At 35.3% G+C, this 13,725-nt stretch overlaps 1 protein-coding gene across 5 annotated transcripts in view; it reads left to right on the top strand.

The window, feature by feature from the left end:
* Window positions 1-13,725, top strand: part of FRYL (FRY like transcription coactivator) — a 122,714-nt gene that overhangs the window by 93,040 nt on the left and 15,949 nt on the right. For 4 of the 5 annotated variants that reach the window (XM_050337577.1, XM_050337576.1, XM_050337575.1 and 1 more), the window contains 7 exons: window positions 222-383; window positions 638-712; window positions 1,159-1,335; window positions 3,900-4,103; window positions 5,140-5,310; window positions 9,359-9,612; window positions 11,745-11,952. In XM_050337577.1, coding sequence (XP_050193534.1) covers window positions 222-383; window positions 638-712; window positions 1,159-1,335; window positions 3,900-4,103; window positions 5,140-5,310; window positions 9,359-9,612; window positions 11,745-11,952 — 1,251 coding nt within the window. Of the gene's footprint in view, window positions 1-221; window positions 384-637; window positions 713-1,158; window positions 1,343-3,897; window positions 4,104-5,139; window positions 5,311-9,358; window positions 9,613-11,744; window positions 11,953-13,725 lie in introns of all 5 variants that reach the window. The other variant, XM_050337574.1, reaches the window with a different exon arrangement.

Raw genomic sequence — 13,725 nt, 5'->3', positions numbered from 1 at the left:
CACAAGTGGGCAGAATGGCAGCTTGCTGCGTAGGGTACAAATATTCAACTTTGTATTTCCCAGTGTACTGAGGCTCAGTGGATTAGACATGGGCTTCACAGAATGCTTATAAACAGGACAAGCCCTCCTACATTTTATATAATGCTAAATTCTAAAATCAAGTATGTATTCTTTACTAATATAAATTCGAATTTTAAGAAAGTGTTTGTTGTCTTTGCTAGACACCAATTATTGGGAATAAGTATGGTGATCAACACAGTGCAGCTGGTAGAAACGGGAAACCGAAAGTCATTGCTGTCACCCGGAGCACTTCTTCAACTTCTTCAGGCTCCAATTCAAATGCACTAGTTCCTGTCAGCTGGAAGAGACCACAGCTGTCTCAGGTAAATTGTGTCTCAAACTCTTTATGCATATATTGGAGACAGTGTTTATGAATGTATAAAAAAACTTGCCGAAGTGTAATTTGAAGTCTGTATTGTGTCTTAACAAAGCAGTAAATGAATACAGCATAACCTAAAAGCTAATACTGGTGAAAAGAAAAATGCTAAGATTCTTTTTAGAGGATGTGAGCATGCAATATGACTAGTTAAAAATGCAGATGTCATGTTTATGTGATTGCCTTTGGTATATTTTTCAGAGAAGGACTAGGGAGAAGCTAATGAATGTGCTTTCCTTGTGTGGTCCAGAATCTGGTCTTCCCAAGAATCCTTCAGTAAGTGGTGATGGTGATTTGTTTTGGTTTTTAAACTCAAGTAGTGGAATGCTATTACATTTTTAGTTATTGGTGAAGTTGTGAACAGTGGGTTTTGACAAACTAGTTTCGGTTCAGCAGTTCACGAATCCAATTGAAAAGTTAGAGTTGGAATCATAAGTAATGAGTTACTGTTACTCCTCAGAAAGTCCAGTGGGCATGGTTCTTTATTAACCAGGCTTCAAAACAATATTTAAATTCAGCCAAAACTAATGTTGCTGTCTCAGGGACTTTAGGTCAGTGTTCTGGGGAGGAGGGCTGTATGTTTTGTCCTGGTATAGTTATCACTATAGTTGTACTCACGCTGGCTGACTGTAATGCCATTAAATGGCAGGAAGCAGGATACCTGACTTTAGGAGTTACAGAAACTAGAAGTCTTTATTTTTATTTTTATCTTATATTTGCAGGTTGTGTTTTCTTCTAATGAAGACTTGGAAGTTGGAGATCAACAAACTAGCCTAATTTCAGCAACAGAAGAAGTGATTCAAGAGGAGGAAGTGGCTGTAGAAGACAATACCAGTGAACAACAATTTGGAGTTTTTAAAGACTTTGACTTTTTAGATGTTGAATTGGAAGATGCAGAGGTGAGACCTTGGGGTTTCTTCTGTGTATTTCCATTTGAGAACATTTTAAAAATAAGGTTGTGTTGGTGCAATTCTAAGAAATTGGTAGCTCTGCTAACTAATCCAATTCAGAAGAATTTATGACATGATTGAGCTTATCTAGATAAAGAAACCTGTGTCACAAACTTTGCAGTGATAAGTTGCTACAAGTTGTTGGGTGGTTCCTGGGAGAAGACATAAGATTTTTTGGGGGGAAGTTAAATGAAAGAAAGTGAAGTGATATGACAGTATAAGCCAATTACAGCATGAACACCTGGGTATCATACAGGAGAAAACTTAATTATGGAACAATACATTAAGAAAATTGCAAAAATTTTTGTTTCTGATATATTTCTGGATTTTGAAAACATGGCAAAAGGCTTTCAAAGGGACAAACTGTATGATACACTATCTCATCATATATGACTAACTTCCTCTCTATAATTGCTTGCATTGACTTTTACATTATATTTGGTTTATTGCAGTTCTTACAGTTCCTCCATTTCCCTCCTGTCAAAAAAGAGAGGGGAAGTAAAACAAAATTAGTTCTCAATATTAAGTACTGAGAAATAAGTAAGGATTCTGTTTAACAATTGCTACTTGCTTCAGACCAGAATTTGCTGAAGCTTAAAAATATGACTGTAAAAGCACAGGGGAGGAAAAAGTCAAGTGCATTGTAGTTTCTCGCAGTGGTTTCGTTAGTCTATGCAAAATATTGAATTACAATGGACACCCATGCTGATCATGAGTCCACAAGCTACTAAGAATATCTACCTGTCTATTCTTCTCCTGATTTATGTAGCCCTTTTTACAAAATCCTGGTTTTTTTCCCCCTTAATACTTTAGTTTTATCTCAGTTTTCTCCTGCTTCCTGTGTATTGCCTCACTTCAGCTGATATTTGCACCTTCTAGGAAAAGTACAGGCTCATTATGATCTATTGCATAGATGTAACCACACACTACACAGACACAATTTCCTGTATTTAATACAAGTAGTCAAAGCAGTTCAGAATTGATACTCAGTAGTAGTAAAACATTACTTTAGTACTAGACAGGACTTTGCAGGTAGGATGCCAAAAGCCATAATTAAGAAAAAACTGTTTCTTATTACTTGCCTGAATGAAACATGTAGTACAATACTCAGAAAAACTGTAAAAGCACAGATTGTACATATGCAGGGTGTTACATATAAATTGTGCACTTGATATAAGAGCTCTGCCTAGTTTTGCACCAAAAATATAGAATATTCTGTATTGCTAATAATTAAATGTCAACAGTATGAACTTTTCCATTAAATCTGAGTAATATTCAGATTAAACTTAAGTGCTTCAGCCTACAGTAGTAGTACTTTGTTATAGCTGGAATTCTTTTGCTTTGCCATAACTTTTCATCTTTTTTTGAGCAAAAGAAATCACTAAGAGAGAAAAAGACTACAAAATATTTAGTTTGCTTTACATATTAAATGCATCATGATGAGATCTTAAGTCACCACAAGATACTCTGTTGGGGCAGGTTTTGGAACCACATTTGGGTTTAGATGTGGCATTTTAGTAACTGTCTGTAGACTGGTAAACTTCACAAATGAATTGTTGAAGGTTGACAAAATGCGTGAGAAAATCAAAGATCATTATTGTACTTTAGAATTAAAACAACAGTGTCTTAAAGATACGGCTTTCACTCAGTACAGTGGTTATTTGAAACCCAAGTATCTCAGCTTTAAAATGTGCCAAGAGAATGGATCCAGCTATTGGTGTTCAAGGGGCACATCATAAAACTGACACAAAGTAGCTGGTAAAACAGTTAATGACAACATCGTCTTTTCTACACCGTGTATATAATTAATGTTGGTGGTGCTTTGTCAGTTGGATGTGGTCAGTATAGATTCGTGTGTGTTAGTTGAAGAATTCCATCGATGTTTGTTGAAACAGTTGCTTTACATGTTACACTAGAGAAAATGTATCATGAGCATGCTGGTTTTAGTGTTTTGTCATCAGTTTGTTTATTTTTTTAATCAATCTCTCATTAGAAAGAGACATTAAATACTAGCTTTTTGACTAAAGCTTTTTTTCAGAGCTTGAATCAGTCTTTTACTGTTGGCAAATCTTATGTAATAAAACATTTTTCCCTGGTTCTAGAGTATCTTTAAGTGTTTGTCCTCGTTCTTTCTAATTATATGTGTTTTCCTTTTTGCTAACCAGGAGCTGCAGGTAAGTTGCAGCCTGGTGCCCTGGCTTGTTCATCTGTTGTTGTCTGTGATGTGTTTGTTTTTCTAGTCAGATTATAAAATCAATACTGGTATAGTTCTAGATTATATACTGAGTTACTTTCCAAGAAGATATTCAAAAGATTTTTACTTCATTTGCCATATATTTCAATTTATTTACAAACATTTAACAAGGTATTTAAAATTTTAATAAAATTAAAGGGCTGATTGAAACTCTGCTCATAACGCATTCAGTACTTGTGTTTTCTCTGTTGCATTTGTGTATTCATTTAATTATGTTGAAATTCTTACATACGTATGTATGCAAACTTTTTTATTACAGGGTGAAAGCATGGACAACTTCAACTGGGGCGTTCGTAGGCGCTCTCTTGACAGCATTGACAAAGGAGACACACCGTCCCTTCAGGAATGTCAGTACTCCGGTAGCACACCGAGCTTGAACTTGACCAACCAGGAAGATACTGATGAGTCCTCAGAAGAAGAAGCAGCGCTGACTGCAAGTCAGATACTGTCTCGTTCGCAGATGGTAAGTGATTTTTGGATGTGGCACTGAGTGCCGTGGTCTAGTAACCACGGCGGTGTTGGATCAAGGGTTGGACTGGATGATCTCGGAGGTCTTTTCCAACCCAGTTTGATTCTATGATTCTGTGATATTTACGTGAAAGGAGTCTGAGAATTTAAGCTTTCCCTTGCACTTTTAACGGATAAGTGTGGCTCACACATTCAGCCTAAGTGACATTATGAGGAACTAAATTAATGTGGCTAAGCTTCTTTTTCTTAACAACATCAGTGAAGGGAAAACGTTGTGCTACCACATTGGTGGTACATAACAAATTTATAATTCTAGTACAACATTCATTTTCTTAATGTCTCTACACATACTATTAATACTGTCTGTACACCTACTATTACTTTACGCTTACTAGTTTTGTTTAAATACAAGCACAAAATTGCATGTGTTATATGATAAGTTTGTGTCTTTGTGGATTGCTAGCTCAAAAAAACCCCAAAATGCTAAATAAGATGAAGAGTATTAAGTGGTCATGTGGGGGTCTCAGTTGTGTTTAACCACAGAGATTGCTAATTTAATTATGGATTTTGAAGCCTGTGTACATATAAATGAGGAAAATCAAGAATGTTGGCCTCTCAGAAATCTCTATTCATTACATAAATGAATTTATGAAAAAATTGACTTGATGGAGAGCAGCTTGATGGGTATGTTGCTTTTCAGACTTCAGCAAAGTTTGTATTAATGTTGCCCCCAGTAAAGTTCTCTGCTATTCAGTGGTTTCAGTCTAGCATTTAACCAGTGCCAAAAACCTGCAAAAACAAGAAAGGAAATAATTTTCCTTAATGGAAAAACTTCTTTTCAAAGTTAAATGTTACAGAAATGCATGTGGTGCTTGTAATGGTTTTAGTGTAAAGCTGTTAAATTCATAATACGTAAATAAATTCAGATAGACAATGTTACTAAAACAGCCTATTTCAAAACTAATGCATTTTCCCCTGTAGTTTATATGTTTACTGTAAAGAATTTCATGTTTCTTTCTTTTCTGTCTTAGTTAATCAGTGATTCTGCCATAGATGAAGCAGTATCAGATCATGCTGGTTTATCACTTCAGTCTCAAGATTCCACTAGCAGTGTGGGAACAGAAGAGGTGCTTCAAATCAGAACTGAGACCCCAAGTTTGGAGGCTTCTTCTCTAGATAACTCTAGCAACCAGCTGCCTGAGGTGGGGAGAAATGTGGGCTGGTGCATGGCTGATTTGGGCTCCTTCTAGTTTTAGTAGCAACTTCGGCTTTCTTTTCAACTGAATTTTCATCTGTTACACTGATTAGTTGATTTGCTTTTAATATTTCTAACCTGTTGGCATGTTCTTACAAAATGTTTCCTCAGTATGAAGACTACTTGGATGGACTGAGGGAACTTAACCACAGGTTAAAAATATTATTGAAGGGCTGATTGTGATCATGTCATGGTGCAGAATGATATAGGCTAATATTCAAGAGGCTTTTACTTGATATGGTTGAAATCCTTCTTGAGCAACATTTTCTTTCAAATACTTTTTTATTTCCCTTCTACCCCCACTCCTCCTTTTTTTTTTTTTTTTTGCTTTCTTTGGGTTAATGTGATTGGTGCTATATGGGAATAAAACCTCAGGCCAGCTGTGTTAGGAGTTGGTTCCATTAAATAATCCTTTAAAAAGGACTACAAATGCTAGTGGTATACTTTTTTGGAAAGGCCCATGTGGACTGAGACAGTTTCAAGCTAATGGCGGCCTGCAAATCTGTGAGTACTTCAGTTTATTGTTTTTAAAACTTTGGAATAATTTAAAATTTAAAAAAATACTCCTAATTTAAACCAAAACTCTCACTTTGCCACAGTTTTTCTAGAATTTGAAGTGGTTTGGTTTAGATGGACTTTCTGTCTCTTCTGTTAAAATTATTTATGCTACTGGCAATCATATTTTTATTTGGATAAGTATTGCTAATCCCGTTTTTAACAATACATGCAGTTCGATTGAGTTTTCCGGAAAATGAAGCCATTCCTATGTGTATTTGACTAACCAGTGCACTGTTTACACCTGAGTCTTCAGCTGTCCTGGTCTAAACTGTCTGCTGACTAGTTCAAGTGCCTGGGGTTTCTAAACAAAGGTTTGCATTTTACCTGTTCACTACTTAGAAAAATCACTTACTGATAGGCAGACCACAGGCTGCAGCTAATATTTAATGAAGAAAACTGTAAGAACAAAAGGTGTATTTGGAGTAGAATAAAGGTAAGGTAGCTGGTTTCCTGTGATAAAATTCTCACCTTTTAAAGGTGTAATATTGTGACTTTATGTCATAAAGTGCTTTTCCCCACATTTTTTCATATTTTTTCATTATGATTACCTGTGTGCTTTTTTTTATTAAGTTTTTATATTACATTGCAGTTGATAAATTGTCTCAACTGTAGTAGAATACCTGTGCTTAAGTTGTCCAACAAATTGTCACTTCGTAGGCTTGTCTACAACATGCATTGCTCATCCAACAGAATTTTAGGTGGTGAAGAACACTTAATCTGGATGAATTTTTTCCACATAGAACAGATGTTTTAATTAAAAATTTCAAAAACAAGAAGCAGTATATAAGGTGGAATTTTATAGGACAAAATTAACTACAGTAGAACTTTTGTCTTCTCCATCATTTGCTTGTGGTATATTCTCAGCTGTAACTCGTTTTTACGCTTTCATAGCTCTTTCCGAGACTGCCCCTGCCCTTAGGATTCATTGTTCTTCTGCAGCTCCCTTTATAAAATCACTGTATTTCTATAATCCATGTGAAAATATTCACACCAAAAAAGCACTGTTGACATCAAAAAGTATTGAAAACATTCAAACTGAGCTGAAAACTAATTCCATGACTAAGCAGCATTCAGAAAAAATTGCTGTATATATAAAAAGGAATACTGCTAGTGCATACAAATGCATTCACTAGATGTGATGTGTATCCCAGGTTTATTTTGTGCTTGTTAGAATATGAGATTTGGAAAAATACTTAGGTTTTCTTCAAGTACAGTTCAAACATTCAGAATGTTTGCTAACTCTCTACAAGAGTTAGCTACCTGGTTGAATTTTGTTTCTAAAAGAGTGAGCTGGCTTTATGCTTTTTAACAGAATGAGTTTGAGAATACACACACTATTAACTCACTTTGAAATACTTTTGACACCAATAAAACTACTTTTGTTCTGAATTCTTATACTATACTTCATATATAAAAACTCTTTTAACACAAGCCATATGTAAGCCAACTGTCAGTTATCAAAATGTTTTTAATATAAAAGATACATATCAAAATTTATCTAAGACAATATGAAAAAAATTGAAGGCATTATTTAAAAACAAGAATGTGCTGGTTAGATGCAGTTGAATTCCTTGTTTTTCTTGAAGGGATGCTGACCAGTTAAATAAATAGTTTACTTAAATGTATTTGGCTGATTCCCAATAATAGCATGTAACTTTGCAAAAAGACATTTCACATTCCAGTTGAGAATTTACAGTCTAGCATAGAAAAATATTTTTAATTTTGTCCAATAAGTTTCTGACTAAAATGATTCTCTATTTTACTCACTTGCACTGTAGATTTATTGAGGGAATGGTTTGCTAGAAGTAATTTACCTAAGGTGCTGTGATATTGTTAATTTTGTAACTATATAAATCACCTTTTTAAGATATTCAAAAACATTCCTGTTGGTAAAGTCATGTCCAATGATACACATAAAACTTTGGAAAACAGGAGTCATGTCACTATGAAGACTAACTTGGCAGTAAATTTATTAACTAGTAATTTGCATATTTTCAAAAAGTGTACCCCTCATATGTACATCTACCAGTCATGACCAGTGCAGGTCTGTATCCTGTGTTAACGTCTGCAACAGAAATGGACCATTGGTTCAATCCAAATTACTTTGCTGTGGTTTTTGTAAAAGTGTTCTACATTTCTGTGTGCCTTAGCTGCTCAGTAGGACAAAATGACTGTTCTGTGCAATAAAATTCCAGATTTAACTTTAACAAAAGAAGCATTAGAAGGGCAGTCATTAGCTGTATCAAATGACAGCAGTGTCACATCAAGTAGTACCACAGTGGAAGTAAGCTATGGTTAGGATCACTGTGCAAGAAAATTATATGTTTCTGTTTAAAGCTGAATTGTCTTTTCTAATATGTGTACAGTTATTTATTCTGTCAGAGGATCTGTTTTGATTGATGAAAACCACAAAATGATGTCTCTGCTTAGAGGCTGACCAAAGGTTTGTTCACCAGCCTTTGATATATCAGTAAAGGAAGATCAGCACACTAAGAATGAAAATATGTGATAATTTGTGCCTTTAGGAAATAGCAAGTGTTACTTTTATTCCGCAGGGAAATCCAATTAAAGGTTTCAGATGAATTCATCATAAATTAAATAAATCTGAATTCCTCTGTTCAACATAGTGGTGCTAATGAATATAATAATGCTAATGCAGGAAGTGGGAAGGGAGAAAGGATCATTCTGATGTTACCTACCTGAGTTTAATCATGCTCTCTCTGGAATTGCCAGTGATTAAAAGCCTACATTTAGAGATTCAGGGTTAAACCCTTAAGCTGCCCATATTAGAAGTAATATAAAAATAATAAAAACAGTGGAATGTCCCTTTTCCATTGTTCATCTATTACACTGTTGTTCACTAGCTATGCTTTAGGAACTTGTTAAAATGGAGAATGGAAAGGACAAGAAATGTTCTGTACTCGTTGTAGACTCCCAAGGCAAGCACAAGGCAGTCATTTTGATCCTTACCTAGAAAAGTAAAATACGAAAGTCTTGGTTGTGTTTGATCTCAGTGTTCGAAGCTGTTTGCTTATTTTTCTGTCAGTATTCTCTTAACGGATTTAAATTGGTGTATTTGAGATATTGTATTTGCTCTAAATAAGTCACATTCTAAGATATTAATGTTTACCAGAAGTTATAAGCATTATAAATAGATTGCTTGTCTTTGCTCAAGTAAAACTCCGTGAAGAAGGCAAAGAGCTGAACAGTTAAAGTATAAACCCTGAGACGTGCTCAGCTGGTTTGTGCGTGGTGCCAGTAACACCCAGGTCATGGGTTTGAGGCCTGTATGGGCCATTTACTTAAGAATTTGACTTGATGATCTTTCTGGGTCCCTTCCAACTGAGAATATTCTGTGATAAATGGATATTTGAAAACAATTTTTAGAATACATAAGCCCTGACAATAGAAGTAATAAAAGTATGTGTGATTCACAGGAAGGCAGTTCAGCAGTAAGGGATGAACAGGTTAGCACTGCTGGTGAAGACACTGGGTCATATCTGCTACACGAACAACAAGACTGTCTGGCCTGTCATGAATCTCTGGAGTTGGAAGAGCCCCCAGAACTGGTAGAGGCAGGAGCTCCTGAAAGCTACTCCGAATCTGTCTGTGAAGAGGATGTCACTCTTGCTTTGAAAGAGCTAGATGAGAGATGTGAAGAAGAAGAAGCTGACTTCTCTGGTTTGTCTAGGTAAGATTAATATTGTTATAAGTAAAAGAAATTATATGTTATCGGTGCATGAATCAAAGAAAGTAGGCTTTCTTCTGGTGTGGAGCTTTCCATTACTCTCCATCATACAAGAATATAAAATGTTGGTTTGCATATCCAAAATAATTGGTTGACTCGTTTTGCCTGCTGTAGCAATTCAGCTCACTACTTTGCTCAACAGTTGTTTCTGGTACAGGTAAAACAGCTGTGCAGCAAAATACAAGAATCCTTGAGTAAAAGAAATCTAGCACTTTTCATCAGCAGCAGCATAGAAATGTGAAAAAAGGTCAGAGAGTGTTTTGGCCCATTTTCTTGGCAGGCAGTAGCTGCAAGCAGTATAACACGGAAAAGCCCTTGAACTGCTCTGAATTACGGCACCACTCAAAGACAGAGAAGAACAGGGGAAAATGTAATTTTTATTTTATGTTTTTTAAGAATCAGAGCTTCTGTAGAAATCATGTCAGCTTGTCTTTGAATTTGGGTTTATTTTCATTGTTAAGATTAATCGTCTCTTGTATATTTCTAAAACATTTTAAAGTAAAATTACATTTTTCCATTTTAATATGGAGAGGAAAAGTTAAAATTAGCCCTAGCTGGTTAAGTCATATTTAAAATGAAACTCTTAGTTCCTTGAAGGTCACAATCTAAGAAGGAGTGAAAACAAATAAGAAACCCCAAACAAACAAAAACTCCAAATGAAAACTGCAAAGCAAAATAAAATAAAATAAAAAAAAATCCGAATTGTTCTTAGGCTTGTTCATACGTAAAATTTGTTCAGAAGTTTAGATTGAATAATACAGAGAGTTGGTTGTATATAGGAATATAGACCTAGCATATAATCTGTCAGAGAGATCACTTTAGGAGCACAAGACATGTAAAAGACCAAGTCATTTGCAAAGGTTTAAGTTGAGCATTGTGATTCTGATGTGCAACCTGCGGCAGTAGGCCTTGCGAGAATTAAAGGCTGGTACCATTTAAGAGCAGTTTATTCCCTCATGTGCAATTGAAAAATCTCTTAAGGTTTCAGTTTATTTACACTAAGCAAGCAAATGAAAAACCCCATAGCTCTAGTGTGAAGAGTGGCAGAGGTGACAATACTAGTTAGAAAATATCTGAAGATCTTCGTGAAACTTTGCTTACAGATTAGATTCAAAAGAGTTGCATCTTAGCTTTTGAGCTTTGTGCTACTCAAATGAAGGCATCTAAAAACAGCACCCACACTTCTTGTTCAAGACATGTTTAAGTCTTAAGGTGTACATTGCGCTGCAGTGAATGAGGTAGTGGTTATAGAGAAAAACAGTATGTATTGAAAAAATTATTTTAACAAACTATCTGTGTACTTAGAATCCTCCTATGCATATTTTTGCTGCAGGAGTTCAGTTATACAAGAAGAAATGTCAAAATGTATTATACCTTGTAATACAGAAAATTTTAAGCTAATCATTAAGTTAATGATTGTAAGTAGTAACATTGATTAACTTATAGCTGTGTATTTTTATTGGATGTTTGGTGCCTAATGGAAAGTATGACAGCGGAGTGCTCCATTAAATTGATTGACCATAAAAATTAAAGTGCTTCGATCTATTTCCATTTGCTTATGTTACTTAAGACAGTTATAAAATAGTCTTACACTGCTAAATGAGCTCTTGTGTTTCCCTTAAGGAAGGCCAAAATTTGTTATAGGTATTGGTGGACCATCTGTTCAGATGAATAAAGATTTGAAGAATTGAATGTTAATTCAGTTATTGGGGACAAGAAAAAAATGCCAGTTGCTGAGTGATGTGTATATATATAGTGCTGTATATACAGTGCTCTATATAGTTACATATAACCTACAGATAGCCCTTTGTCTGTAGATAAGCTTAGAACTTACATGTTTTAATAAACTTTGGAGATATTTGAGAGTATGTGCAATTTTTAATATTGAAGTAGCAAAAGGTTTTGATTGTTAACTCTTTTCTTGGTTCATAGTTACCTTAGTTGATCCATTATTTATTTTACAAAATGCTACTCTGAATCCAAAATTCTTATTTTTTATTTCTTACCAAAATGAAGGGGTTTTTTCCCCTAAAAAAGTTGCTGAGGAGTTAAATTCTGTTGTTTGTTATTTGTAGCCAAGATGAAGAAGATCAGGATGGTTTCCCAGAAGTACAAACTTCCCCACCTCCTTCGCCGTTTCTTTCTGCCATATTGGCAGCTTTCCAGCCAGTGGCATATGATGATGAAGAGCAAGCTTGGCGCTGCCACGTCAATCAGATGCTGTCCGATACAGATGGATCATGTGCTGTCTATACATTTCATGTCTTCTCAAGATTGTTTCAGGTCAGTGAATTGCCAGTGCATGATCGCTTATCTGAGATCCTTTCCTCCTATTTTTAAGACTGTTCTTCTCATTGTAACTGTAAGAGCCACAAGGTTACGGTAGCAAGAAGCTTTAGAAAGCAAATCAAAAGCAGACAAAAAAGACACATTGCTAGAAGAATATTAAATTGTCATACACTGTTTTTCCATGTGATATCTGATGTAGTTATTGTCTAGGAGTGATTCTGCTCAGGAAATAAAAAGAAGAAAAGGCTCAAAAAAACCCAGTTCAATGTTTCTTGTAAGCTCTTAGTTCAGGTTGTATCCCTTCTTTTATTTTTTGGACATCACCCGAGTTGTGTGTTGATTACAGAATGAAAGTCTTCCTCCCGCTTTTTTTGTGGGAGTCATTATGATGGGATCACAGCATGACAAACATTAATGAATTTATCTTGCATTTGTCATGTGAGAAAAGGGTTTTTTTCTGCAGAGAAATAATTGAAACACCAGGAGATCCACTAAAGCTGGATGTTTCAAATGCCTCTTTTAACTTTATTTACCTCATAGATCAGATATCCAACACAAAATGCCTAGGGCTTAATTTTTCTGGCTCCCTCCTCCCTATATGTAGCGGAGGGTTTTTTTACATTTTTGAAGTAATGATTCCTTGCAAATTCCTATGGGATAGGAGAAGCTTAATTAATCCATTTTATTTACAGGCAATATGCCAAATGAGCTAAGAGCAGATTCAGAACTATAGACCAAGACCTTATGACTCCAGTCCTTTCTCTTATCTCTAGTATTAATTTGGCCTGCTCTTTGGTATGTCATAATAAATGAAAGCCCCACACCAGCACATATTTTATCCAGCATGCATGAGCAGATTTAGAGTTAGAACCATGAAGTAACTTAAATCTGAAGAATTCATACTCTACCTTATCCATGGAGTAACTTGTTTACACAGCTATACCCAATTTTCCATTTTTAGTTGAACAGAGTATTTTGCCACAGTGCCATGAAATTCCTGTTACTAATTGTAGACTTTTGTCTTTTTGCTTCATCTGCACATCAGGGATTTGGTTTCTCTGTATTATACCAAAGCTTAGCTACAGTTGCTTTTCACACATTCATTCATTTCCTGGAATTGGTAAAAGGAGAGGTGTTTGTTTGTGTTTGTTAAAGAGGGAGCCAGGGAGAAGGCTGAAACATTCTGTGGCTTGACAGGATAGCCCTCAGTCAGCTGGAAAGGTGGATATTCTGGAAAAATGTACAGTAGCAATCCAGAGTTCAAACATGGGCAAAGAAGCATTCCTGAGGAGTTGTTCCTGGGTGCAGAGGAGGGTTAAAATGATTAAATGACACTCTGGAGGCCTTATTTTGATTAAACCTTTCCATTTTGCCTTCTGGTTCCTATACCGTGTTTAACTGTGCAGCTGTAAATATAATCTTTATATAGTTTATTTATAGTATGTAACTTCTAGGATTTATGAAATAATATATAGCAGCACATAATATTATATTAGGCCGAGCTGACAGTCTGCAAAATCAAACATTATATATATATATATATATAGGACTGATTACTGAAGAAGATAAAAACCCTACAGTTTCTATCTATGAAGGTGGCAGTTATGGACACAGCTTGTGCTATACAGGTTGTATGCTGGCTCATAAAACTCTATTACACACTCTCAGAGTGTATAATTTTCTGCAACACAAACACTTCAAAATGAATTTGTACTGCATAAAGACATCCAGCTATACTGAGGCTAAAGGCCTAGATGTGAAAGGAGT

The sequence above is a fragment of the Myiozetetes cayanensis genome, unplaced genomic scaffold (genome assembly GCF_022539395.1).
Source record: "Myiozetetes cayanensis isolate MyiCay16 unplaced genomic scaffold, myiCay2020 scf7, whole genome shotgun sequence".
Taxonomy (NCBI): domain Eukaryota; kingdom Metazoa; phylum Chordata; class Aves; order Passeriformes; family Tyrannidae; genus Myiozetetes; species Myiozetetes cayanensis.
The sequence above is the reverse complement of the archived record's forward strand: the minus strand, read 5'-3'. Positions and strand labels throughout refer to the sequence as shown.